Consider the following 25613-nt stretch of genomic DNA (forward strand, 5'->3'; position numbering starts at 1 on the left):
GACCATCCTGGTCAACATGGTGAAACCCCGTCTCTACTAAACATACAAAAATTAGCTGGGCGTGGTGGCGCGTGCCTGTAGTCTCAGCTACTTGGGAGGCTGAGGCACGAGAATCACTTGAACCCGGGGGCAGAGGTTGCAGTGAGCCGATATTGCACCATTGCACTCCAGCCTGGTGACAGAGCAAGACTCTGTCTCAAAAAAAAAAAAAAACAAAAAACAAAAAACAAAATACTCTTTCAAAGTAAGGCACATTCCCAGGTACTAGGGGTTAGAACTTTGGAGGAAGGGGAACACAATTCAATTCAACTCACAACAATGGCTAAAAGAAATAGGGCATATTTCTTTTCTTCTTCATATATAACAAGTCCTCTTTCTTTTCCTCACTGTTGAAAACTATTCAGGTACCTCAAAGCCTTTTAATACAATGTAGCCTGATTTCAGAGTCATTATGTGGTCATTTCAACATGTGACGGGCATGAGTTAATCTAGCACTAATTGACATTAATATGTAGATATTCTAATTCAAGGTTTATGGTTTATGTGTTGCTATATATAATCTTGTGTAATTAATGTGTGTGTTTCCTCCATCCATGATCAGATATCCATCTACCCGAGGGAAGACTTTTGGCTGTGAGGATTTAGAGAAGTCTAAGCACAGTTGTTTTCTTTTTGAAATATAAATAGTCAAGTCGTGGAGGCATAGGAGTGCCTCCCCACTAATATTTGAACAGGCTTTTGAACATCCCAGACTCTTACCTGAATTTTAGTGGCAGGCAGGCATAATTGTTGCAGATAACTTATAGAATCTTGACTATGTCAGAAGAGCAGCCTAAAGCTCTGGGACTTTTTGCAGTACAAGAAGAAAAAATTTGACGTATTCACTGTTATGAGTGAAGTAAGACAGTATTTCCAGGCTTATCATTTAAATTTGAAGGGGTCAAGTATATTCATGGAGCTAATATAAACATATATATATATATATATATATATATATTTTTTTTTTTTTTTTTTTTTTTTGAGGCACAGTCTCCCTCTGTTGCCCAGGCTGGAGTGCAGCGGTGTGATCTTAGCTCACTGCAACCTCTGCCTCCCAGGTTCAAGCGATTCTTCTGCCTCAGCCTCCTGAGTAGCTGGGACTACAGGCGTGTGCCACCACACCCAGCTAATTTTTGTATTTTTAATAGATACAGGGTTTCACCATGTTGCCCAGGCTGGTCTTGAATTCCTGACCTCAGGTGATCCACCCTCCTCAGCCTCCCAAAGGGCTGGGATTACAAACATGAGCCACCATGCCTGGACTTAAACCTTTATTTTTAATACCTGGGAGGTATAGATGAGTAATATTTAGTGATTCTTGAAGCCAGGTGCTTACTTTTTCTGCTCCAGTCATTGCAGTAACTCTAATAGTGGAGTCCTAGGAAAACCTGAAAACTAAAACCACTTCAAATGCACAAATCGTAATTGAGAGCATTTTTACTTTTATTTCTGTGATCACTTGGCTCCTCTCTTCAACATAAAAATGATGTCTTATTTATCTTGGAATCCACAACACTTTACATGATATCTAGCACATGGCTATATAGATATTAGTAAATTTTGTTCAATTAGGTGTGGAAGTCTGTGTGTTAAAGAGTCAACAGTTGAAAATGATCTCAACTTTTATGTGATTTCAATGAAGTATAATAACTTTAAATGCAAAGGTCTGCATTAAAGGGAATCAGAATTAACATGTAATATTCTCTAAAATAGTAAAGTGCATTGTAGGCTGAGGAATGAGTTATTTTAGGGTATATTTTTGAATAAAGCAGCATTAGTATAATGCAGTCCTATTTTATATAATGATCTAAAAAGAATTTAGACTTGGTAATAGCACGTGTCTTTAAAAAACTCATTGTGAAAAGCCATTTATTAATATAAAAACACAGGAACAGAAGAGATGTGGTATTGATTGGAAGGCTGCGAGCTTTAACTACCTAGCAACCTATTAGGTTATTTTAGGGTGTTGGTCAAGAAGCAAAGCCATTTCCTTCAATAAATACTGAATTGTGTACCTTATGGTCTCAACGATAACACTGTTTATTTTTAGTCCATTGGATAGAAACCCTTCAAAGGCAGGTATATATTTAAGTTTTTTTGTGTGTGTGTGCATGTGTGTAGAGAAAATTCATCTAATATTGGCACTTAGAAGTTCCAGATCATTAATAGGAGAAAGGTTATTGCATCTCTCTGAGGCAAGGTGAAACTGGGGAGATAATAGCCCTTGAAAACTAGGGAAAGAAAACTGCCACTTTTGACCACTTTCGAACGAGCAAATCATACAAGATTCCAAAAAGAGCAGAATCTGCATCAACACTGTCATCCTACCGACAAATGTATATTCACTCTCAGGCAATTTCCCCACTCTGTTTTCTCAACTAAAGATAATTACCAAAATATGTGATGTTGTTGTATCACTTAGATTCTGTTTTTCTTCAAGTTTTATGGGATGCTATTCATGTAGAAATAAAAATCTCTATTTTTAATAACATACTGTGACAGAATGATTCTCTTCACATCCCCTACAAATTCTGGGAAATAATTCTCACTTCCGTTTTCTTCTGATCAAATTTGAGGTGAAATTTTGTTGTACTGACTAACTCAAAAATGATTTTTATTTCACTCTCAATTTTTTTGATCAAATTTGAGGTAAGTTTTTTTGTATTGATTTTCCAGTGACCAGGTTTTTTCAGAGTTTAAATTGTTATGCTTAATGTAACTGTCTCACTTTCATAATGTTGTCTTGTTCATAGTTTCAAAGAGTGATGTAAGACATAGTGTTACACATGAATTTAGACTAGATTGCCTAATATTTTGGTTCATTGTATTAGGCATCTTATGATTTGCCATGAGTGAGATTCTAATTGATGACCCTAGGAAATAGGAAAGACCAGAAATCAGGAAACGTATGACTAATTTTAAGCCCTGGTCATATCTCTTCTACTGTGAAAATGTTAGCAGGTTTGGTAGGAACATTTTCCTCCTGTGGTAAACTCAGGGCTGGCCAGAAAGACATCATAATGAATAGACTACCAGTTTGTACTAGCATTACAATTAAGAGGTTAATGTAAGCCTTCTTAAAGAAGCATGTTAATGCTGAAGTTAAGTGTCTCTTATTGATATTCTCTAAGTGTTTATTGTTATAACAATGACATGTTGGGATTTAAATTTCTGCTAGTCTTGCAGGCTTTCAAGGGAATTTTCTTGGCTATTTTATATAACCAACTCAAACCCTAAACTGCATGGTGTTTGTGGTTCCTCACGGAGTAGGGATTTGTGGAGTGAAATTTAGCAATTCTTCTATTTACCTTTAGGGCAGGATTTCCTTGAATAGAGTTCTACTTCTCATCAATTGGTGGAGTAAAACTCATTTTTTGGTTTAGGGGATCATGCTAAATTTGCCTCCCTCTCCAAATGACAGTTGGAGATAAAAGTAACTGAATCTTTTATTTTCTTTGGTCTTGTGAATTATGAGGGTGAATCCCCAGTTGGTGGCAGTCATATATTCTCGGGCCTCTGTGATTCTGCAGATGCACAGAGCTCTTTCAGTTCAAACTTTTCTTAGATTTGAGCATGCAGCAGGAATTTAATAAACACTTATGTGATGACCTTTGTGAGAACTGTGACACGATTACATTTATTAAAGGGAAGAGACTTTTCATCCATCTATGTATGTAATGCTGTGTTCTGGGACACCTTTGACTTGATTAATTCGCACTTTGTTTCAGCTCAAGGACACCTTTTGGATTGCTTTAGGCCACTTTGTTCTCTCCTTCATCTTGGATCTCTCTCCAACAATGTTCAGTCATGCTTTTCTAGGAATTCTATGGCCAAGCTATGCAGATCATCTCCTGAAATAAGTCCCTTGAGGTTTTTTTGTGCATTTTGATTTTTCTTCCCCAGAAAAGTGTTCTTAAATTTCCCATTTAGATCTCTTAGAAACCAAACTGTTTATTCTCATTTTTATGTTATATCACAAGTGGTTCTAGAAGGTTTTTGAAACTTTCAAGTCCCTGACTTATTTTCATATAACCAAATTTATATGAGATCATGGAAAGGGCATACCTTGGTTTAAATCTTGAAGCTGTCAAGAGTTAATTGTGTGACTTTGGGTAACTGGTTTGCTCTCTGAGCCTCATTTTCCTCATTTTAAAAAATGTGGTAACAGTATATATCTTTTAGGGTTGTTGTAAGTGTTGAAGAAATAATGTATGTTCTACCCATATCTTCTTGATTCCCGTTACCATTTCTATACCTCCACCAGCCTGATTTCCTGTGCCCAGAATCAGTGTCTTGGTTCACTTCCATCTACCTTTCCCACATATGGCAAAGTCCCTGGAGAACAATAATCTTTAGAGCATTAGTCATAACCAGTGACTTAACCAGTGGCTGCTGATTGCAGGAGTGTAAATACCCCGGCTTCTTTACCCCTTTCCTGGAATAATTTGGAGGCAAGTTATTTACCATATATTCCAAAGTTTCTGCACTGAATTAATCTTCAGATACCCACTGCGGCAGATGGCTTGATAATGCCCCCCCTTATTGGCTGCCTTCCCTTCCTTATATTACCTTTTCATACCCCTATTAGTGTCCACGCACCTTCCCAGTAAATTGCTGGTACTCAATCCTTAAATAAGGCTCTGCTACTAGGGAGAACCCAACTGTGATAGTTGAGTGCAAGACAACTCCTTGCATAGTACCCACAACATGTAGGCACTCAATAATTGCAAGTTATTCATAGCATGCATAACAATAAACCAAGTGTTTGCTCTCCACCTGAGACATTCTTTGTTCCCCATTGAGATATATCAGGTGCCATCAGGTTTTGTTCTCGCAGTTGGAACTACTTTTACCATTCAGTACTGTCCCTTGGTGCCTTTCCTTTAGGTGAACAACAACCACTAACGGTTTACCTTCTGGGACTATTGATGTGGCTATTGATCACTTGAAGTGTGGTTGGTTCGAATTGAGATGTGCTTTAAGTGTAAAATATTTAGCAGATTTCAAAGTCTTAGTGTGACAAAAAAGAAGGTTGAATATCTCACCAACAATTTTTATGTTTTAAAATGATGTTTTGGATATGTTGGTTTAAATAAAATACATTTAAATTAACTTCACCTGCTTTTTTTTTTTTAACATTTTTAAAGTGGCTACCAGAAAATTTTAAATTTTACATATATATAAAGCACATATTAATATATTAAAATCTTAAACTACATATAATTAATAAATGATATGTCATTTAAATTTCTATCACACAGTTGCTGCAGACAATTATTAGAATATTCAGGGATATCTCTCTTTCAGGGTTGTCAAGGGCAGCCTGTGATTTTCTTTTGTGCTTTATTTTAGGTTATATGTCACCGCACCCATCTCCATTAGGAGCCCCAGAGCACGTCTCCAGCCCTATGTCTGGAGGAGGCCCAACTCCACCTCAGATGCCACCAAGCCAGCCAGGGGCCCTCATCCCAAGTGATCCGCAGGCCATGAGCCAGCCCAACAGAGGTCCCTCACCTTTCAGTCCCGTCCAGCTGCATCAGCTTCGAGCTCAGATTTTAGCTTATAAAATGCTGGCCCGGGGCCAGCCCCTCCCTGAAACGCTGCAGCTTGCAGTCCAGGGGAAAAGGACGTTGCCTGGCATGCAGCAACAACAGCAGCAGCAACAGCAGCCGCAGCAGCAGCAGCAGCAACAGCAGCCGCAGCAGCAGCCACCGCAACCACAGACGCAGCAACAACAGCAGCCGGCCCTTGTTAACTACAACAGACCATCTGGTAGGTTAATACGCAACCAAATGAATAATGCCATGGTCCAACTTGGATAAGAAAGACTGCTCACACACCAAAACACTGGGTTGGTACAAGCCCAGGGCTGACATAGCCTTTTTTTATACCCCACTGGCTCTCTATCCTTGCTCCACTCAGACGGCCAAGATTCTTGGTCTTCCTCTGCTGTTGAGACCTAGGGCAGTGTTTCTTAACCTTAAGAGGTGCTTGTGCAAGCTGGAGACCCGGGGAAAAAGCACCCGTGATTTTGCATTCTCTTTCAAGAGGTTCAAGGTTTCTTGGAAGCGCGTCCACACACCCAGGGTTAAGAACCTCTGGACTTAGTGCATTTCATCCCCAAAACTCACTGCTCAAATCAGTCCCACTAGAGCCATTTTATAATTTGTTGATTTGTTTATTTCTATCCCTTTTTGTTATGAAGAACATCTGGAGAGGCTTACAAGAAGCATGCCTGTTGTAAAATAATTATGAGTAGAAAGATCAGAAATAAGGGAAAATAGAAAAAAAAGTAAGAAATGGAGGTAAGCAAGTAGGGCTGTAAAAGCTCTCATAGTTGCTATATTTGCTTCAAAGATGACTTGAGTTTCTTGACAATCAGAGCCAAAAGGAGACAAAGTCCTGTATCTAAGTCTCGCCATTTGGAAGGAAGTTCTTACCAATTTCTCAGAAAAAGCCATTTTTAGCATGAGCGTATAGAGTTGATTTCCCACATGGGATTATTTTTTAAATTATTATCATAGTCATTACTGTAAGAGGCACTGCATGATAGAAACATCAATAGCATTTGTTCATAATAGACTAACAGATTCAACATGGCCTATTTCTTATATACTTTGGGATGAAATCTGAAGCTATGACATTATACAATGGGTAGAAATGATATAATCCTTTGCATGGCCTCTTGGTCCTCTGTCTTGATCCCATTGATAGACTTCAGAGGTGCAGGGGACTGTGGACTGTGGAGTAATCTTCCATGAAGGTTGTTTTCTCTCTAGGAAGCGTTTTGTTAAAGAACTGGAAAAACAGAGAGTTTATGGGTCTATTCTAATGAAAGCTTTGGATTCTAGGGAATGAGGTACTTCCTTGACATTAATACCATTTCCTCTGAGTGGTTTCCATTCATTTAGGCACGTTCTGACACGCAGGTTGTTGCAAACAATTAATTTGGGATGTTGGTACTCTTCCTGGGTTTTGGGCCTTATACCATGGGAGAGAGTTCAGTTTAGTATTTTTTTATTAATATTCTGCCTATTGAGTTTGTATATGTTTATTTTCTGGTAGAGGCAGCTCCAAGAGTAGGCCTACCTAAGAGATATACTCATCTTATTAATTGGTATAGCTTTAAGAATGGATGTCTTAGTAAGTCTGAGCTGCTGTAATGAAAGGTCATCAACTGGGTGGCTTATAAACAGCGAATTTATTTCTTACAGTTCTGAATGCTGGGAATTCCAACTTCAAAACACCAGCAGATTCAGTGTCTGGTGAGGGCCTGCTTCCTGATTTATAGATGGCTTCCTTCTCACTGTGTCCTCACATGGCAGAAGAGACAAGGCAGCTCTCTGGAGCCTCTTTTATAAGGGCACGAATCCCAGTTATGAGGACTCTACCCTCATCAAGTACTCACCTCCCAAAGGCCTCACCTTCTGATATCATCTCCCTGGGAATTAGGATTTTGACATATGAATTTTGAGGGGACCATAAACTTTCATACCATGGCAGTGGGTTTTAAAAGGGCAAGAAAATATTTCATCTCCAGATTTCTGTGTGGCTACCATGGAGGCATTTGGCAGGTAGAGGATCATAGAGGACTGAGCTTTGGGAACTGAAAAAGTTATACAGGAAACTGCAGAAAAGGACAGCTTGAACCCTAAAAGTATTTAGAGGTTTTAAAACTGCGAAACTCCAGCTCTTGAGAATGCAGCCAGATAGAAGAAAAAAACACATATGTATATGTATGTGTGTGGCTTATCCTCACTGAGTGCCTGCTAGCCTACTCGTGCCATTCTCAGTGATAAGTCCTTTGCATGTGTCACACAACTAATATGGAGAGTCAGGATTCAGACCCCAGCAATTTGACTTGAGAACTAATATTCTTAACCACTTTCCCATATTGGCTGCTTCATGGCAAAAAGGCTCATGACAAGGGAAAAAACCTATCACAAAGTCTGGGTACCAAGATGCAAGCATTTTACTTCCGTGTGTAAAGAGACAGTATCTGCACACCTTACTTCGAGCCTGTGAGCCTTTTTCCTCTTACTCTGGGACACAGTATCAACAAAATTAGTAATCTTACTGGCTCAAGCATTGATATTTTAAAGAATGATCTAGACTCAGTAGTAAAAGATTCCAAGATATCATTTAAGAATGTAGGAAGCGGGCCGGGCACAGTGGCTTAAGCCTGTAATCCCAGCACTTTGGGAGGCTGAGGCAGGCAGATCACGAGGTCAGGAGATCGAGACCATCCTGGCTAACACGGTGAAACCCCATCTCTACCAAAAATACAAAAAAATTAGCCAGGCGTGGTGGCGGATACCTACAGTCCCAGCTACTTGGGAGGCTGAGGCAGGAGAATGGTGTGAACCTGGGAGGTGGAACTTGCAGTGAGCCGAGATCTTGCCACTGCATTCCAGCCTGGGCAACAGAGCAAGACTCTGTCTCAAAAAAGAATATAGCAAGCAGAATGATTTGTTTGAGAAACCTTTTTAATCCAAGGTTAAAATAATATGACTGAACAAAGTAGTAAAATTTAAAAGATGAAGTTCCATTTATCTGGATACTTATACACAATAAATGCTTCATGTCCTAATAAACCCAATCCTGAGTTCATTTTCTGGATCATTTTCAGAAGAGAGGGCTCTATTCCTTATTTTTTTTTTTTTTTTTTTAACCTGGCTCCAGTACCTACGTCTTCCGTCATCATCAGGTGCCTGTCATTAAAGGGAATTCATTTTATTACTCACTGCTCATGTCTTTTTAAATTGTCAACAGTCAGGGCTTCGTTAGAAATGACAATATTTGGGCAGGTAGGGTTTTATGGAAGAGTGGAAAGGAGACATGAATGAAGGAGGAAAGAAGATATCTCCTTCAAATAGAATGAGCCCATTCTGTCACTGAGAGGGCACTTCCATTTGACAGCATTGCTGAACTTGTCCCCACATCACAGGTTTCATTAGGGAAATAGGTAATCTTACTTGCAAAAAAATAATTGTTTTTTTAGATTGGCTTTTAGAAAAGTAAAAATAAGGCATGACTTTCTTTTTAAAGTTAATATTAGTCTATTTATTGTTTATCTCCTTTTTATAAAATAATTACTTTTAAACACCCCTGCTAATATTTCAGGATGTTATTCACTTATGTAGAGGTAGTTGTGTTCCCATTTTGCTTCTGTTCCATTTCCTAGCGTTATTCATGTGGGAAGAGAATCTTTTTGGCTGGGGTGGTCTGCCTCAAATCTACTCCAAAGTTATAATTCACCAAAAGTGACATCATCCAGCCAACACCAAAGAATTATGGTTGGAGTTGAGGCATTGCACATGGAACACATAACTCTGCAGTGGTTTCTCCTACAAAATGTCAGCCACTCTTATGATGGAATGTGCCCTTGCCTGCTGTGGGCACCACTCAAATCTAACCCATCATTTTTCTTTTTCTTTTGATTCACTTTTCCTTTCAGAGATTCAAGCAGAAAGAAAAATGGGAACTGAAAAAGTTTGGTGTTTTTGAGGGGTGAGGGAGAGACCTTATGGTAGAAAATAAAGTGTTTTGTTTTGATATCTGAAATTTTATATGCTCAATTTAAATATGTTTTATTGCATTTGTTTTTTCCAACCTGTGGAAACCACTTAAATTCCTATTGAGTGTATAGATCTTTTATTTGCATGAATGTCCTGTATGCTGGAAACTAAGTGGGAGCTCTGAATGCTTAGAAGTTCTGTGCCTGTGAGACTTGGGTATTTTAATACATTTGTTGCCCTATTGCTTCAAATCAGGTATAGGGATGCATTCAGTAAAGACTGTCTCCCTCCCTGCTTAGCTGCCCCGGGACTCCCTTCTGGAGGGCCAGAGTTTCTACTTTGTTTCTACTTTGACTCCTAAAGTGAGGACTGAAGGGAAAGCAGATGGCATTTTGTACTTCTGACAATGAAACCTAAATTGTTTATGTTGGAAAGGGAGCAAGAGATAAACTAAAGAATGTGATTTGTCTTCCATTTGAAGATACCAGGGAAAAGTCTTGTCAAGTAGCAGACCACCAGGGTCTGGTGTAGAGGAGGTAATTTCTGTGGATAGAGAGCAAAGCCAGCCAGGCAAACGAACCCGTAAGCCGCCTGAGGGACAGACAGGCATAAAACCTAATGAATAGGTAGTTAGACTTGGGCAAGGCTAATTGCTGCAAGCTGTGTTAGTTCCCCAGCCTCTGTAAGTAGTCATTTTTATACAGTCTGTCAGAGGGAGGAGAAAATAGACCCACACGGTAAATGAACTTGTGGTGTTTAGCTAGGAAGTGGAGTTTGCTCTAAGTCGCTCTGGTAGCAGACTCCAGGGAGCACATGGCAGGCGGACTCATCTGAATATCTGTGCTGAGGAGTTGTATTAAACTGTTGAAACACTTTGAAATTGCTTTAGAAAAAGAGCACTCCCAATATGGTATGGAATTTCCTGAAAGACCTTTCTTTTGCCATGTGGTTTTTCTATAAAGCTGAGTCAGGTAGGCTTCTTTACCTCCCTATCCTTGGTGGCAATAAAATGACAAGAGCTGAGGATTGAGGGTTGAGCATGTAGACACTGTTAGCTCATTGGATGTTTACCACCACCCTATGAGGTGGCTATTGTTACTATCCGCATTCTATAGATGAGCACACTGAGCCACAGATTGGTTGAGTAACTTGCTCAGGCTCACACAACCAGCAGGTGATACAGCTGAGGTGAAAGAGCATTTTTTCTGGAAAGATACAGGGTGTTTAAGTGTACCTGTTTAGTGCACAGCAAGTTGCAGTACTTTTAAATTGGAGACTGGAATATATAACGAGATGTTTGAATCTCTCTGTGTCTCTCAGTGTTACGGGTGAATCAACAAAATTAGAATGTCTTTCTATTTAGTGACTGAAGAAGGCTGTCCATGCATGTTTCAGGTCTAGTTTGGAGTCACAGACTAGATTCTGGACCAGAGAAGACAGATAAGCTTTGGGTACCTTTCTTTGATTAAATGTAGTTTTAAAAATAATGACGTGACTATATCTCAGGGAGTCTTCATAGTCTTCTGCATGGGTATTTCTAGACAATAATGCTAAAGAGGAGAGTGCCAGTACAAGTGAAATTATAACACGATTGCAGTGTTATGGCTTTTGTTGATGAATTATTTGAACTGGGAAGAAAAACACTTTGAGAATTAAATTTAAAGTAATTCTTCCGATATTATCAGTAAGACCCAAAGGTAGTTGCTTTTAGAGGACCTAAATGTATTAAATTCCTGATTTAGCATGCTTATACCAAGTCTTCAAATATGTTAAATTCTACCAGCTTCTTGAGCTTCTTAAGGAGAGTCATAGAATCGTAGGGAATTAAAATAAATGTTAGAAATATGTATCTCTTCTTACTTGACTGGATCACATCTAGAGCAACCCAAATGAAAAATGTGCCCTGTTTTAAAGATCTCCAGGGAAAAATATTCTAAAACTTCCCCCAATAATTTATTCCAATGCATAGTAACCCTGAGACTTAATATTTAGAAATTGGTTTCTTATATATGGATGAAAGGAACTCTAAGAAGGTATGCATTACATAAAAGACCTTTTATACATGAAAAAAAGTACTTAGATGAAAAAACTTCTTAATTATGGAGGTACAATACCTAAAATTAAAAATAAAATGAAGTGCATTTTCCACCTAAGATTTTTTCATCAACCCCTAGAACCACTGCTGGAAATTACCTCATGAAGAAATCTTACCTAGCTCCGTATCTTTTGGAAATGTTTTACCTAATTTTAGAAAGAGGGGAAAAGAACAGTAACATCACACACACACACACACACACACACACACACACACGACACGAACACAGACACACACTGTAGTTTCCTAAGCAGTTTCTTCTAATTCTTCACATTCCCCCTGTCAAAATGTTTGCTTATAACTTTCTTTGTATTGTCATTTAAGCCCATTTCTAATTGGTGATTGTTGGAAATTGAATAAATGTGTTCAATTTTTCATAATGTATGTCGTTGTATGGTTAATTATTAAATCGCTCTGAAGTATACAGACTATTATTTTTGTTACCATTTAATAGCTATTTTTTCTTAGAAAGGATATAGAAAAAATTGGAAGAATGCTCTGGACTTTAACATCTGCTTAATGAGATTCTTTTAAAAAAATTTACTAACTCATCTGGTATCATCACTAAAATTATTTATAATTTTAAGGCAACTAAAAATTCATCTAGGAGGAGAAGTGGAACATTTAAAAATTTAAGTCTGTACCTAATAATTAACTTAAACTCCTGAAGTTCAATGTGGAAAATTATTTTAAATTAATTTATTCAATGCACTTTGACAAGCTTGCAGATTACATATTATTTTATTCTGATAACATGGGATAATGATCCCTTGAATCCTAATATTTGCTAATTTTTATTAGGTGGAATGAGCAGATTTTTTTTTTTTTTTGGCTAAAAATGAATGTTTTAAGAAATGTTTTCTAATATGTAGTAAGAAAAAATTTAAGTTCCCAAAATTCACTGATTAAACCTGAAATATGCTTTATAGGCCTTAAAAGAAAAAGTGTGTGCTGCTTGTCGTTCACATCAGAAGACTGATAAACTCGTTGCTCTGTTTGTAAAGCATGGGTTCTAACAGCAGGGCTATTCCAGACTGGGATAGAGGTCTGTCCTAAAAGGGCTTGAGGTGCAATTTGCAAGATGTGATTTTAGGACTATACCGAAATTGCATCTGATTGTTGCGTGACTCCTTTTCTTTTTTGAACTCTGCATGCACCTGTAATTAAAAAAAGAAAGAGAAAGAAAGAAAGAGAAGGGAAAGCAAGCAACCCACTGTAGAGTTACATTAAAAGCTGGCGGTAGTTCCCCTAATTGTATTAAGTTGCAGTCATTTTCTGATCATTTGAACCCATGTTCGTTAGTGAATGCCATTTCCCTATGGGGATAGATGCCAGATTCTTTTTTCTTTCTGTGTCTTTTTCCTTCTCCGTTTTCTTTTTCCTCTTACCCCGTTCCCTGCCTTGCCCTCCTCTCCCTCCCTCCTCCTCTTCCTTCTTGCCCTCCTTTTTTTTTTTTTCTTCTCTTCCCTTAGGTGTTTAAGACACTTAATGGTCCCCAGCACTGGGCCCCGGGGGGCGGCGGGCAGGCCGGGTGTGGCCCGCGGGGCGCCGTCCCACGCCCGAGCTGCCCATGTCGCTCTTGTCCCGCAGGCCCGGGGCCAGAGCTGAGCGGCCCGAGCACCCCGCAGAAGCTGCCGGTGCCCGCGCCCAGCGGCCGGCCCTCGCCCGCGCCCCCCGCAGCCGCGCAGCCGCCCGCGGCCGCAGTGCCCGGGCCCTCGGTGCCGCAACCGGCCCCGGGGCAGCCCTCGCCCATCCTTCAGCTGCAGCAGAAGCAGAGCCGTATCAGCCCCATCCAGAAACCGCAAGGCCTGGACCCCGTGGAAATTCTGCAGGAGCGGGAATACAGGTAATGCACCCCACCAGAAAGGGGCTCACCTGCTGTGTGTTCTAGCAAGTGCCACCAAGCCTAGGGGGGTGAGGTGCCTGCCCGTTGGTTGGCCAAACTGATTTTCACCCATTCAGTCAGAAAACTTATCCATCCCTGTGGCCTGCCAGGTGCCGAGGTGGGCACTGGGGTTTTGAAGATCAGAAGCTGACGGGGACTTCCTATGGACCCAAGAAAGTGATCATCTCACACTTCGATTATGGAATACATTGTCATTGTTTGTACTTGTGTCGTTGAATAATGACTGAGGTGGTGGGATGTTGCGTGTGTTGTGCTGGCCTGATTTTCATGTTAATTGTATATTTCTACTCAAGCATACTTTGGTAACTTTGTATAAACTTTGTTTTAATTCACGTGTGTCTATGGTGTGATCCAGCCTTATGGGTATACCCTGTGCAAGTATCTTTATACAAGGTCCTTATTTAAATTATTAGTCCAGAAACTTAATTTTTACCTGATTCAGCCCATTTATCAGAATCAGGGGCTGGCAAACCCTTTCTGTAAAGAGCCAGATAGTCAATATTTTATGCATTGTGGGGCCATATGATCTCTGTCACAACTCACCTCTACCCTTGTAGTGCGAAAACAGGAAAACAGCCGTGGACAATAATGGGCTGGCTGCCTTTCAGTAAACTTTACAAAAACAGGCTGGAGGCAGGATTTGGCCTGCAGGCTGTAGTTAGAAGACCCCTGATGTAAATGGTTAATGTCAACCCAAAAGGGAGTCCAGCAAGTATTAAGTCAAGATAAAATAAAGCTAAGATTGTGGATTCTGGAGTCTGCCAGAAAGCATACTGTGTCATTAGTAACTTCTTACCATGGTCAAGTTATGTCTCTTTTCTGTGACTCAGTTTCCTCCTAGGCTAAAAGAAGGTACCTCTCATAGTGTTGGGAAGATAAAATGATACTGAAACATTCAATAAATAATAGTTATTATTATTTCCCAAATACTTCTTAATTTTAAGGAAAATTAGAGTTTAAAAATTATAGAGAATGTTGGTAAACCATGTCTGGGCTCCCTTTTAAAACATAACCTTAATCTTTATTGAAAAGCACATCGCTCATTTGTTGTTAGACTAAAATACTGTTACCAGCTTTGAGAGGTACTCTGAAAGAAATCAGGATTAGTTGCCATTAGATGTGTTTATTTTTTTTAATGAAGAGTGTAACTTTACTCTCATTACTATTAATAATCATGTTAAGATATTTTATCTTGCTATTTCCAACATTTCTTGTATTCCCAGAGAACTAGATACTCATTGTCAATTGATATTTCAGTGCTGATAGGCAGATTCTGCTGGGTGAATAATTGTTGTATGTTATCAAGTCAAATGCTAGCATATTCCTCTGTTCATGTGCAGTAGACTAATGTGCAGTACATTCTGTACGTTGCTGTTGAATTTTTAAAAAACTAAAAGTATTGGAAAAAGTCAGTAATAGAATGGAGAAATACAATGTGAATGCTCTAAAATTCTGACTTTCTAAGAGCTAATATTTTTTTTCCTACCCTAGTAAAGGAAAAAGCTCTGTACTAGCTCCCTAGTTAAAACATTTTTTTGCCATTTGAATTACCAGTACCTTTGTTAAACTGTGTGAACTACCCTTAGAAGAGAGATGCTTTCTATAGCTAGAAATTTTTACATATGTCTAGACTTTTTGCCTTTTTCAGCCTGGTATGTGTGTGTGCACAAGTGTGTTTTAACTTTTTATTTTGCTAGCTCCTAAATGTTCTTGATCATTTTTTCTGGAATTTTCATTGCAGGACTTTCTTGTAATAAGTTTATTTTAGGAACTTTTTTGGAGATTACCTTAATGGATGGTCTTCCGAAGTACACAGTATTAAGTAGTACTATTTCCAACGTATAAAAAGATTTTGTTCTGCACTCCTATGTCAATAAAAAATGCTGTCAGTATCTTTTAACTTATGTGCATTGCAAAATGTGGAGAATGGCTATTTTTCATAGTATTATTATTGCTTTATAAATGCCTATTCCTTTGTAAAGCCATGTGGCTTTTGAAATGACTGATCTGGACAACCCTGAATCCAGAAAGGTTGTGGGTCCTTTGGCCTGAATTTTCCCATGGCCACCTGGAGAAGAAGCATAGTTTTGTAGTGACGGCATTATGGGGCAAGTTTTGTATTCTTTGGTTACAGAGCAATAACTGTCTTCTGCCTATATGAAGATAAGTTGTTCAACTGCAGAGATTACATTTATCCCTTAAAAGGGTTAAATTAGGTCCCTTAGGCACTTGCAAAGGACAACAAATAAACTATTTTTTTTCTTCTTTTGACCCTTTGTGATAGAATGGCTTACCAGCCTTTAGCATTGGTAACTGTTAGGATCCAGTGCATCTTTATCATCTGATCAAAGATTAGAGAAAGGTCTAAAAAACCTCTTTTACAATTTGATAAACTTAGTTTGAGCAAAAATCATCTGTCAAATTCTTGAACAGATGTTAATTTCTTTGGGTCTTGTAATATCATTTACCTTGTCTATGAAATTTGACAGGAAATTTTCAGAATCTTAAATTTTTTTAACATTTAAGTCAGTTGGCTGCTTTTCCTTGTTCATCATAAAAGCAGAACGTTGACAAATTGACCTTCCTTTTCATTCATAGCATAAATAGATGTCTGCTTATGAGCACTTTGCTGCAGCTTTGTACGAACTCTCTAGTTGAAACATTTTTCCCACTTAAATTGGATCCTTTCTTTTTGACCATCTTTCTCTTGTAGTGGAACTTTATTACTTCCATAGTAAGTGTCAGAGAGCTATTTCCCTGGACTGCTTTTTTTTCTTTTTTTCTTTTTGGCACACTTTTGTTGGCTTCTCATTGTGCCTAACTTCGCTTTCTTCTATTTAGAATTAGATGTCTGGTCAAAAGTACCTCAGGAATCATCACACTGGCATGTAAACTAATTCCGCAGATGTTTGCATGGAAGATGTATTTCACACTTGAAGGAGTTTATTTGGAAAGAACGTCTCTGAATTACATCAGCCCTCTTTGGAATAAAGTCAGAATTTAGTATGAAAAGAGCGGTATATCCTGCTTGTGTCAGGAAGCAGACATAGGCTGCTTACCTGTGATTTTTTTTTTTGTCCTGCCTTTGTCGCCATTGCAATCCTGAAAATTCCTTCTCAAAAATTACCAATAGCTGCGTTACCTGCAGAGTTACAAAAAGTCACACACACTCTCTTTTTAAAGTGTCACTCAGTTCCTTGAAGGAACAAAATGTACCAGTGTCATTTTCTGTTCAAATAACTCTCCTACAGGAATCATAAACTTCTCCTCTGGACCTGAACAAATATCTGTTGCCTTTAATGGAAGTCTTTTTCTTGCCAGAACAGTAACCCCTCTTGATTTACTGTTCAATCTGTATGAAAAACCTGTGTGACCTAATTCTGCATCAATTTTCTGTACTCGTGAGGACACTAAATGAGTCTCCTGCAGTTATGCAGTATTACATCTTGTTGTTGTTTCGGGAAGTTTAGAATCCTGAATCTCTTTATCGGACTACCTGCTGAATCTTACTGATGGGGAGATGAAATTGTCTGGAGAGGAGCATTATTTAAAATGAAGATTTCTATTAACAACAACAACAACAAAGATACAATCTTCTGTGTTAAAGAAGCCCCTCCTATACCTTTGCTACTCACCCCCCATGTGCTGAATCAAATGCATGTAATTTTACTATGGAATCTCCCTTTCCTCTTCTCCTAGAGTTTGCACTTTGTAGTTCTTGCCTCCTTTCCATGGAAGAGGGATTCTTTTGTGCCAGGGAATCAGATTCACTGACAAATACTAGGCTCCTTGGAGAACTAGTCATTTCAGGGAGAAGTGCAGTCCCCTTGCTCCTACCCTGTCTCTCCAGTGCCTTAGTCACACAGTGCGCCATCTACCGCGGGTTCCCACTCCCCACCTCCTCATTTTCCCTACACTTCCCTACTTCCCACCATCCAATTCAGTGTGATGTAATCTCTACCCTATCAACCCAGTTGTCCTACGATTATTTATTTAGTTTATTTATTATTTATTAGATTATTTATTTATTTACCTAGTTCCATGGTTGTTTGGAAGATTAAGTAGGAATTCCTCTAATTTAGCATCTGACCCACTTTGTCAAAGAGAGTAAATCAGAATACCAAGGGATAGTTTGAGTTCTAGGATATTCAAATAAGAAAGATCTGCAAGGAATCTAGAACCAAGGAATTGGAATAACCAAATCATTGGCCATGATCTCACGCCACTATAATACTTAACTTTCCTTTGGTATGACCTTAACCTGTAAAAAGCAAAGTTGTCTCAGTTTTATTTTTTCCCTTTAAATTCTATATTTCAAAAAAATCAGTAGTGGATTTTTTTCTTTACATCTTAATTTGTTAAGATGCAACATCTGTTGCTGTATCCAGATATTTGGGGCTATGTAGATGTTTTAGAAAATGAGTAAATGAAGTAGATGTCTGTTTCATATAGCGAAAAGTAATAATCTCATGCGTATCACTAGTAAAAGGAATGTGGAAGAAAGTTGGGAGAATTTGAACAATTTTGCCAAAAGAGTAAAATGATGAATTTATTATTGTGCATGAAATACAAAACTTTCAGTCTTTTGAATGATTAAACTATTTTAAAATGCTGTTGTTTGTGTTGGTATGCATAGTTAAAACAACAGCATGGGCCAGGCATGGTGGCTCACGTCTGTAATCTCAGCACTTTGGGAGGCTGTTGCCTGCGGATCACCTGAGGTGAGACCAGCCTGGCCAACCTGGCGAAACCCCATCTCAACTAAAAATACAAAAAGTAGCCGGGCATGGTGGCACGTGCCTGTAGCCCCAGCTACATGGGAGGCTGAGGCAGGAGAATCACTTGAACCCAGGAGGCGGAGATTGCAGTGAGCCGAGATAGTGCCACTGCACTCCAGCCTGGCCGACAGAGTGAGACTCCCTCTCAAACAAACAAACAAATAAACAAAAAATAACAGCATAGTAGCAGTGATAATATTGACACATTATGATGATAAATCATTTAATAAATTAGAATGAATAACATGTATATAGCAAATAAAATAAGAATCAGTCGTAGATATTATTTTTAGTGAAGTCCCTGAAAAATAGTTTTCCTTACCACCGTTTTAAAATTTTTAAAAATGATGACATTTTATTTCCCTTCCAAACTAAGCAACTGTAGGTTTTTTAAAAAGTCACTCATTTTGATATTTGGCTATATGAAGTATTAGATCTTCTACAACATTTAGGTCCAGGAGGTTTTACTTTTTCATGTTAATGAAAATGATGGCTGTCATCATCAGCATCTTGGCAAGGAAGACAAATGGCCTGGTTGCCTTAGGACAGAACTAGAAGTTAGAAAGAAAAAAAGTCTGTCCTCTCAGCTCTGTACTCTGGCAACACCATCATGTTTGGAAAAAACTGTAATATTCATTTTTTAAGATAATTTCGACTTTTATTTTAGATTCAGGGGATGCATGAATAGGTTTCTTAACATGGGTGTATTGCATGATGCTGAGGTTTGGGGTGCAATTGATCCCATCATTCAGCTAATGAGCATAGTACCTAAAAGTTTTTCAACCCTTGCTGCCCTCCCTCCCTCCCCCGTTTAGTAGGCCCCAGTGTGTATTGTTGCCATCTTTATGTCCATGAATACCCAATGTTTAGCTGCCACTTAAAAGTGAGAACATGCGGTATTTGGTTTTCTGTTCCTGCATTAATTTGCTTAGGATAATGGCCTCCAGCTGCATCCATGTTGCTGCAAAGGACATGATTTGGTTGTTTTTTTTTAAATGGCTGTGCATAACTTTTAACAGAATTCTTAATTTTCAACTTTTATAGTTGAGGTCCAGGAAGGTTCTCAGAAAGTATATTTTAATTATCTACTGTTTCATTGCAGTGGTTTTGATATCAGGCAAATTGAGGTTCCAATCTTGGCCCCCTTCTTTACTAGCTCTGTGGTATCTCCAGGTGTCTTCAGTTTTCCTCATCAGTAAAATGGGACCATTATAACATTAACCTTATAGAGAGAGGCGTGTCTGTGTGTGTAAGAGAGAGACAATTAAATAAAATTGTGCATTAAAGGCACTTAGTGCTGTTATTATTAACCTAGTTTAACTTATTACTCATTTTATTATTATTCTTTCTTTGTTGAAATCTAGTTCAGTACAGTTTGCCTCAAATTTAGGAGATGTAGTTCTAAAAACAGGCTTAAATGGCATATAATTATTTGTCAGAATAGGATTCAGGTGAACTCTAAAACCAGCAGTTTATATATCTAACAGTAATAGTACCCCAAGTGAATGGCTAAAGTGAGAGGTCTTTTATTTTCTACTCTGCCTTTATTATGCGGAAATACATGCAGTTATATTTTTGATGGTGTGTAAAACGAGAATCCTCAACATCCTTTTCTAGAAACTCTTGGTTTTTGAGTACTATTTACTGCTGGCCCTGATTTTTTAAAAACAGCCTCATTTGTATTTTCTTTTCTCAAGCAAGCTCTGCTCACGGAGGAAGTGGCTGTGGCTGGCAGAGCGCTTTCTGAATGTTTAGGGTTGGCTGATTTCTGTGGCATCAGCACCTAAAACCGTTCTTGCTCTCTCCGCTTTAATGGCTGTTCGTCATCAGCATCTTGGCAAAGAAGACAAATGGTCCGGTTGCCTTAGGACAGAACTAGAAGTTAGAAAAAAGTCTGTCCTCTCAGCTCTGCATTCTGTCTGGCTGGGAGTTAGGAAGCGAGTCAATTGTTTCTGTCTCTCATTTTCTCTCTCTGCTAAGAGCGAGCAAGGATATTTGACTTCCCCACTAGACACAGGGTGAACCTTCTTTCCCTGGTGTTAGATAGGGGTTATGTAGGAAGCCACATCGTTAAGTTAACCTATACCTGTCTGCATTAATGGAAAGGTAACTTTTCTCTGCTTAACATCAAAAATTCTAGTTGGGTGTCAGAAATCAACTATCAGTATCTGGAATATGTTCTGTCCTGACCTTAAACCTGATGTCATTGTTTATCATGTAAGATTAAATTGTAATTGTTTTTCCACTGCTCCCTTTTCCCCATTTTATTGTTTCCTTTAGACTTCAGGCCCGCATAGCTCATAGGATACAAGAACTGGAAAATCTGCCTGGCTCTTTGCCACCAGATTTACGAACCAAAGCAACCGTGGAACTAAAAGCACTTCGGTTACTCAATTTCCAGCGTCAGGTAATACCTTTTCCCCAGTGAATCTGAGATGTAGGAAATAAATGTAATTATTCCTAAAGTGTTATCTGTGTTGCCTTTAGTCTATTCGATATTGTTATAAAGATAGAAACATAGTAAAATAGTGAATCTTTTAGACCAACAGCTTACAACTAAAAATAATGAAGATGAACTGCTTATTATTCTGGTTTTCTCTTCTGTATATGGGAAAGAGTTTTTCCTCCTGTACTATGGTTTACAAAGTCAAGAGTTATGGCATTTTGTTACCATGGATGAAAAACCTTGGGAACAAGTGGGGTAGCTCATGTTTGCCTTTATGACGCCAAGGAAAAACCAGAAGGTAGTAGATTGGAGTTTCTTTGTAAGCACAGATGTTAAGTGCTAGCCACGACTGTGAAAAGAATTTTAACAAATATGATAGCTACTCTACTGAATTCGTAGTTCATCATTTATAGAAATACATAAAACAGTGTCTTACAGCTTATTTATTCACCAATATCTAAGTTTGGAGTGTTTGATCACATCAGGCTCATACAGTGACTAATCCGTAAATTATCTGTTCTTGTCGTTACAGTAGTTATTAAAAGCCAGTATAATGACCTATTTTCTGATTTCTAAATTAGTAAGAGACTAGTGGAATGAGTTAGAGCTAATTTTCACTTTGGCGAGTTTTGCCTTGTGGACTCAGAATGTTCAAGTTTGCTAGTCCACAGATTGCCTCACTAAGCCAAAGGGGATAAGGAACCTTTCATTGTTAGTCAGATGGGTTTGTTTTGTTAAAGCCTGGAACATGCAAAATGAATGATTAATGAGTAAAAGTAGTTTGGAAGTATTGACTTGGTCTGTTGGAGGATGTGAGTAAAATCACAGGCCACTCCACTTGCTATTGTTGTAGGAATTTGGGTGTATATTTGCCTTACTGGCTATAATATCACAGATGGACATTAGTGATGGGTAGGTGCTACTTGGCTCTTGGTTTGTGAGAGTAGATTTCAGCTTAAATTTTAAAAAGAAAAGGGAAAATTCTCTGAGTTCTGTTTACTTCTTTCTTATTGGTGACCTCATAAGATGAATTAATAAAGTGCTGGATAAAATCTCACTAAATGAATATTAACCAAGTATATTTTCAGGAATAAGTTTATGTTCAAATTAGCATTGCTGTGCTGGATTCTTATTGGTTTCTGATTTTTGTTTAATATTATTTTAAAAATGTGTTATTTATGAAGCTTCCCAATTAAATTAACTGTAACTAATGATGATTTCAGATTCAGTGGAATGATTATTTAATGTGTATTCTCTAGTCCCTACCCCCTACCACCACATAGCATGCAATACAGATAAAAGTATTACATTTGTGATGATCTAAAATAAGTTCATGATATAATACAAAATGTAGCTCTCTTGGAAAGAATATTATTATTGGAGTGGGAAGAAGCCAAAACCCGTATTTTCCATCCTTTGTATGAGACTATGAATTAACATTGGTGGAGTACCTGCTGCTACCATACGTGAAAGTAATTCTTTTATTCTTTTTTTGGAGCATCATTAAAATTAATCTTTAAACACAAAGCGAATGTTAACATGACATTTAAAACAGTGAAAAATTTAAAAAGCTTATTAGCTAATTAGTATCATTAGAATAATTAGATAAAATGATGTTATTTAAAAGGCAAGACAACATCTTTTCTTTTTTTTACTGTTACAGTACTATAATTGCTTTTGATTTGAATTATTTGGGGGAAAAAATCTTGTACCATCCTTGAAAATATTGCATACATTTGGCATGATTTTAGTTCCTTCATTTAATACAAACCAAAGATGATTGAGAAGCTTGTAGAGATTCCCTGCCCCACTGTGTTCCATTAAGTGCAACCTAGAGAAGGCCAGGGTTCGGGAACCTAGCTTCTGTTTGGGAAGGCTCTCTAACTGCTCTCCTCTTGACAGCTGAGACAGGAGGTGGTGGCCTGCATGCGCAGGGACACGACCCTGGAGACGGCTCTCAACTCTAAAGCATACAAACGGAGCAAGCGCCAGACTCTAAGAGAAGCTCGCATGACTGAGAAGCTGGAGAAGCAGCAGAAGATTGAGCAGGAGAGGAAACGCCGTCAGAAACACCAGGTTCTTAGACCCTGGGCTTTGTTCACCCTCACTTTGACAGAGCTGTCCAATGAAGTCATTGAATGGGGTCAAATTGACTGAAAAATGGACCCTTGTAGGTGGTGGGGACATCACAGAACAGAATGGTTCCTTGACATTTACATAATTCAGCCACATCATTTTATAGGCAAGGACGCTTAGGCCAGGACGTGTAAATGATCTGCTCAAGGTCATACAATTGCTCAGCAGCAGAATGAGGTTTAGTACTGTCTTAGTCTGTTTGGGCTGCTATAAAAAAAAAAAAATAGCATACACTGGATGGCTGATGAGCAACAGAAATTTATTTTTCACCGTTCTGGAGACTGGAAGCCCAAGATCAGGGTACTAGCATGGCCGGAGTCTGGTGAGGGTCTTCTGCTGGGTTGCAAACTGCTAACTTCTTGTTTTCTTATGTAGTGGAAGCAGACCAAGAAAGTTCTCTGGGGTTCCTTTATAAGGGGACTTATCCCATTCGTAAGGGCTCCACCCTCATGACCTTATCACCTCCCAAAGGCCCCACCTCCTAATACCATTATATTGGGAGTTAGCATTTCAATATATAAATTTTGGGAGGACACAAACGTTCAGTCCATAACAGGTGTCATGTTCATAATCCCATGGAAAGTTTTTGAATGGGTGGGCATAGGTGGGTTTCCTAGAGCAAAATTTTGGGAGCAGGAACTTGGAAAAGGAAAGTAGAGAGCAAAAAGTTATTTTCATAACAAATATAATAGTATCCCGGCCTCTTTGAAGGGACTAGTTGAATATTTCACAGAGGCAAATGTTTAAAAACATTCCTTTCTGGGGGGTTTGGAAATATTTTGATGTAGGATTTGTTTTCCTGTCATAGTCCTATAAATTGTATTTGTTTTCCTGTGCTTAATTTAGTGCTTAGCTTAGTTTCCTTTTGAAAAAAATGTGGGATTTTAGTGTAAATAGAGATATATTTAAAAAGTGGATACGAATTCTGCATGGCAATTTTAACTTTGTATCAGCTTACTTTGGGTCATAATCTAGGGTAGTTAAGTTAGAGCAGAAAAACATTACTTTTATGACATACTTTTTGCTGGAACTGCCCATGTTCCTCAGGTTTATTTTGGAGTGAATGAGTGGTTTGCTTCACATTTTATCATTGCCATTTTGTAGGTCTCTTTCAGTCTTTGATCTTTCCCTTCTCATGTGGCCACACCCTCAAGGCTGAGGAGGCTTCTCTTGCAAAAGCTTGCAACAAAAGGAATCTAAAGAGGCCATCTTTCCCACCAGCCCCATGGCCCGCACCTCAACTGCAGAGACATACTAGGCACCTATCCCCAAACAGATTCTAGTCTTCCCATGCTGTTAAACACACACTAAGAGTTTTCTTGGACACATTGATAGCTCAGAGGACATTGGGCAATGGATTTTAAGTATCCTTTTCTTCCCTTTTTGGATCCTCTAGGAATACCTGAACAGTATTTTGCAACATGCAAAAGATTTTAAGGAGTATCATCGGTCTGTGGCCGGAAAGATCCAGAAGCTCTCCAAAGCAGTGGCAACTTGGCATGCCAACACTGAAAGAGAGCAGAAGAAGGAGACAGAGCGGATTGAAAAGGAGAGAATGCGGCGACTGATGGTAAGGAACTCCCTGCAGGAGCCCGGGAAACCACTCAACCCACATCCGTCTGCAATGAGACCATTAAATATGGTGGTAGTAGAAAGAAAAAGTGAAAACTGCTTATCAAAAATTTTAATAAATTTATATGAACCTTAGGCAGATGAAGTAAAAACTTTTTCTCTTTCCTGGACAGCACATGCCAAAAATCTAGGGGGATGACTGATGAGTATAGTATTTCTGTGTCCTGGGGTGGCATTGCAGTACAGATTACAGCTTCTCTCATAAAAGCAGGTACTATATTTTGCATGAGTTTGATAACCAAATCTGGATGGATGGCAAATGCAGTTCTTTAAAAAATATGGCCTCTTTGAGATGAATGACCACGTTTTTTGGAATGAATAACACATTAAGTCATGTTTTCAAATCTAAGAAGGTCTGTATTTTGAAGCCTCTGGTGCTTATCTTTCTTTTTTAATGGGAGAAATTATTCTGTAACAGTGTAATAAGTGATTTTTAAGTTGATTTTGAAATGTTGCCTTTTTTGTGATAACCATGTTATGGTCAAAGGCTATTCATGGATCATTACATTTGCACTGTTATTTTTTAATGGGTATATAAATATAAGCACAGAAGAGATAGGTTTATATTATTGGCCTGAGTATTTGTTTTTATTGACCATTTATTTTTGGAATTGGACCTCAGAGCATACTGTGGATTTTAGAAAAACGTCTGTTGATGTTATAATTATAGGAGACCTGCAGGTTCTATCTAGGACATAATGCCTGCGTAGATGAAGATAAGGTCATTAGTCTTAGCCCATAATTATGTGCCTGAAAAATTCTAAGTGACACTGTCTTCCTTGCTGGTATTGCAGTTTGCATTTTTTTCATTTTTTGAATTCCAGAGAGTAAACACCATGTTTTAAAAGCCTCTGTGTCCAGGTACTACCACATCTTACTACCCTATCCTGCCTCCCTCTCCATGCTGGGGAGAGAGGGGACTGTCCAAGAGGTTTCTGACTAGACCATTTTTATAGTAATTTGATCACTAAGCAGTCAAATTTGTCTGACTCAACTGAAGTGAAACTATATTAGAACTTCAGTAACAGATTGGTTTGACACTAATGATTAGGCATTTGCAAAT

At 38.5% G+C, this 25613-nt stretch overlaps 1 protein-coding gene across 5 annotated transcripts in view; it reads left to right on the top strand.

The window, feature by feature from the left end:
- SMARCA2 (SWI/SNF related, matrix associated, actin dependent regulator of chromatin, subfamily a, member 2) overlaps nucleotides 1-25613 on the top strand; it is a 181968-nt gene that overhangs the window by 20178 nt on the left and 136177 nt on the right. For all 5 annotated transcript variants that reach the window (XM_030919245.1, XM_030919249.1, XM_030919247.1 and 2 more), the window contains exons 4-8: nucleotides 5392-5811; nucleotides 13243-13498; nucleotides 20617-20743; nucleotides 22685-22858; nucleotides 24315-24488. In XM_030919245.1, coding sequence (XP_030775105.1) covers nucleotides 5392-5811; nucleotides 13243-13498; nucleotides 20617-20743; nucleotides 22685-22858; nucleotides 24315-24488 — 1151 coding nt within the window. The remainder of the gene's footprint in view (nucleotides 1-5391; nucleotides 5812-13242; nucleotides 13499-20616; nucleotides 20744-22684; nucleotides 22859-24314; nucleotides 24489-25613) is intronic.

Source organism: Rhinopithecus roxellana, chromosome 16 (assembly GCF_007565055.1).
Source record: "Rhinopithecus roxellana isolate Shanxi Qingling chromosome 16, ASM756505v1, whole genome shotgun sequence".
In the NCBI taxonomy this organism is placed as follows: domain Eukaryota; kingdom Metazoa; phylum Chordata; class Mammalia; order Primates; family Cercopithecidae; genus Rhinopithecus; species Rhinopithecus roxellana.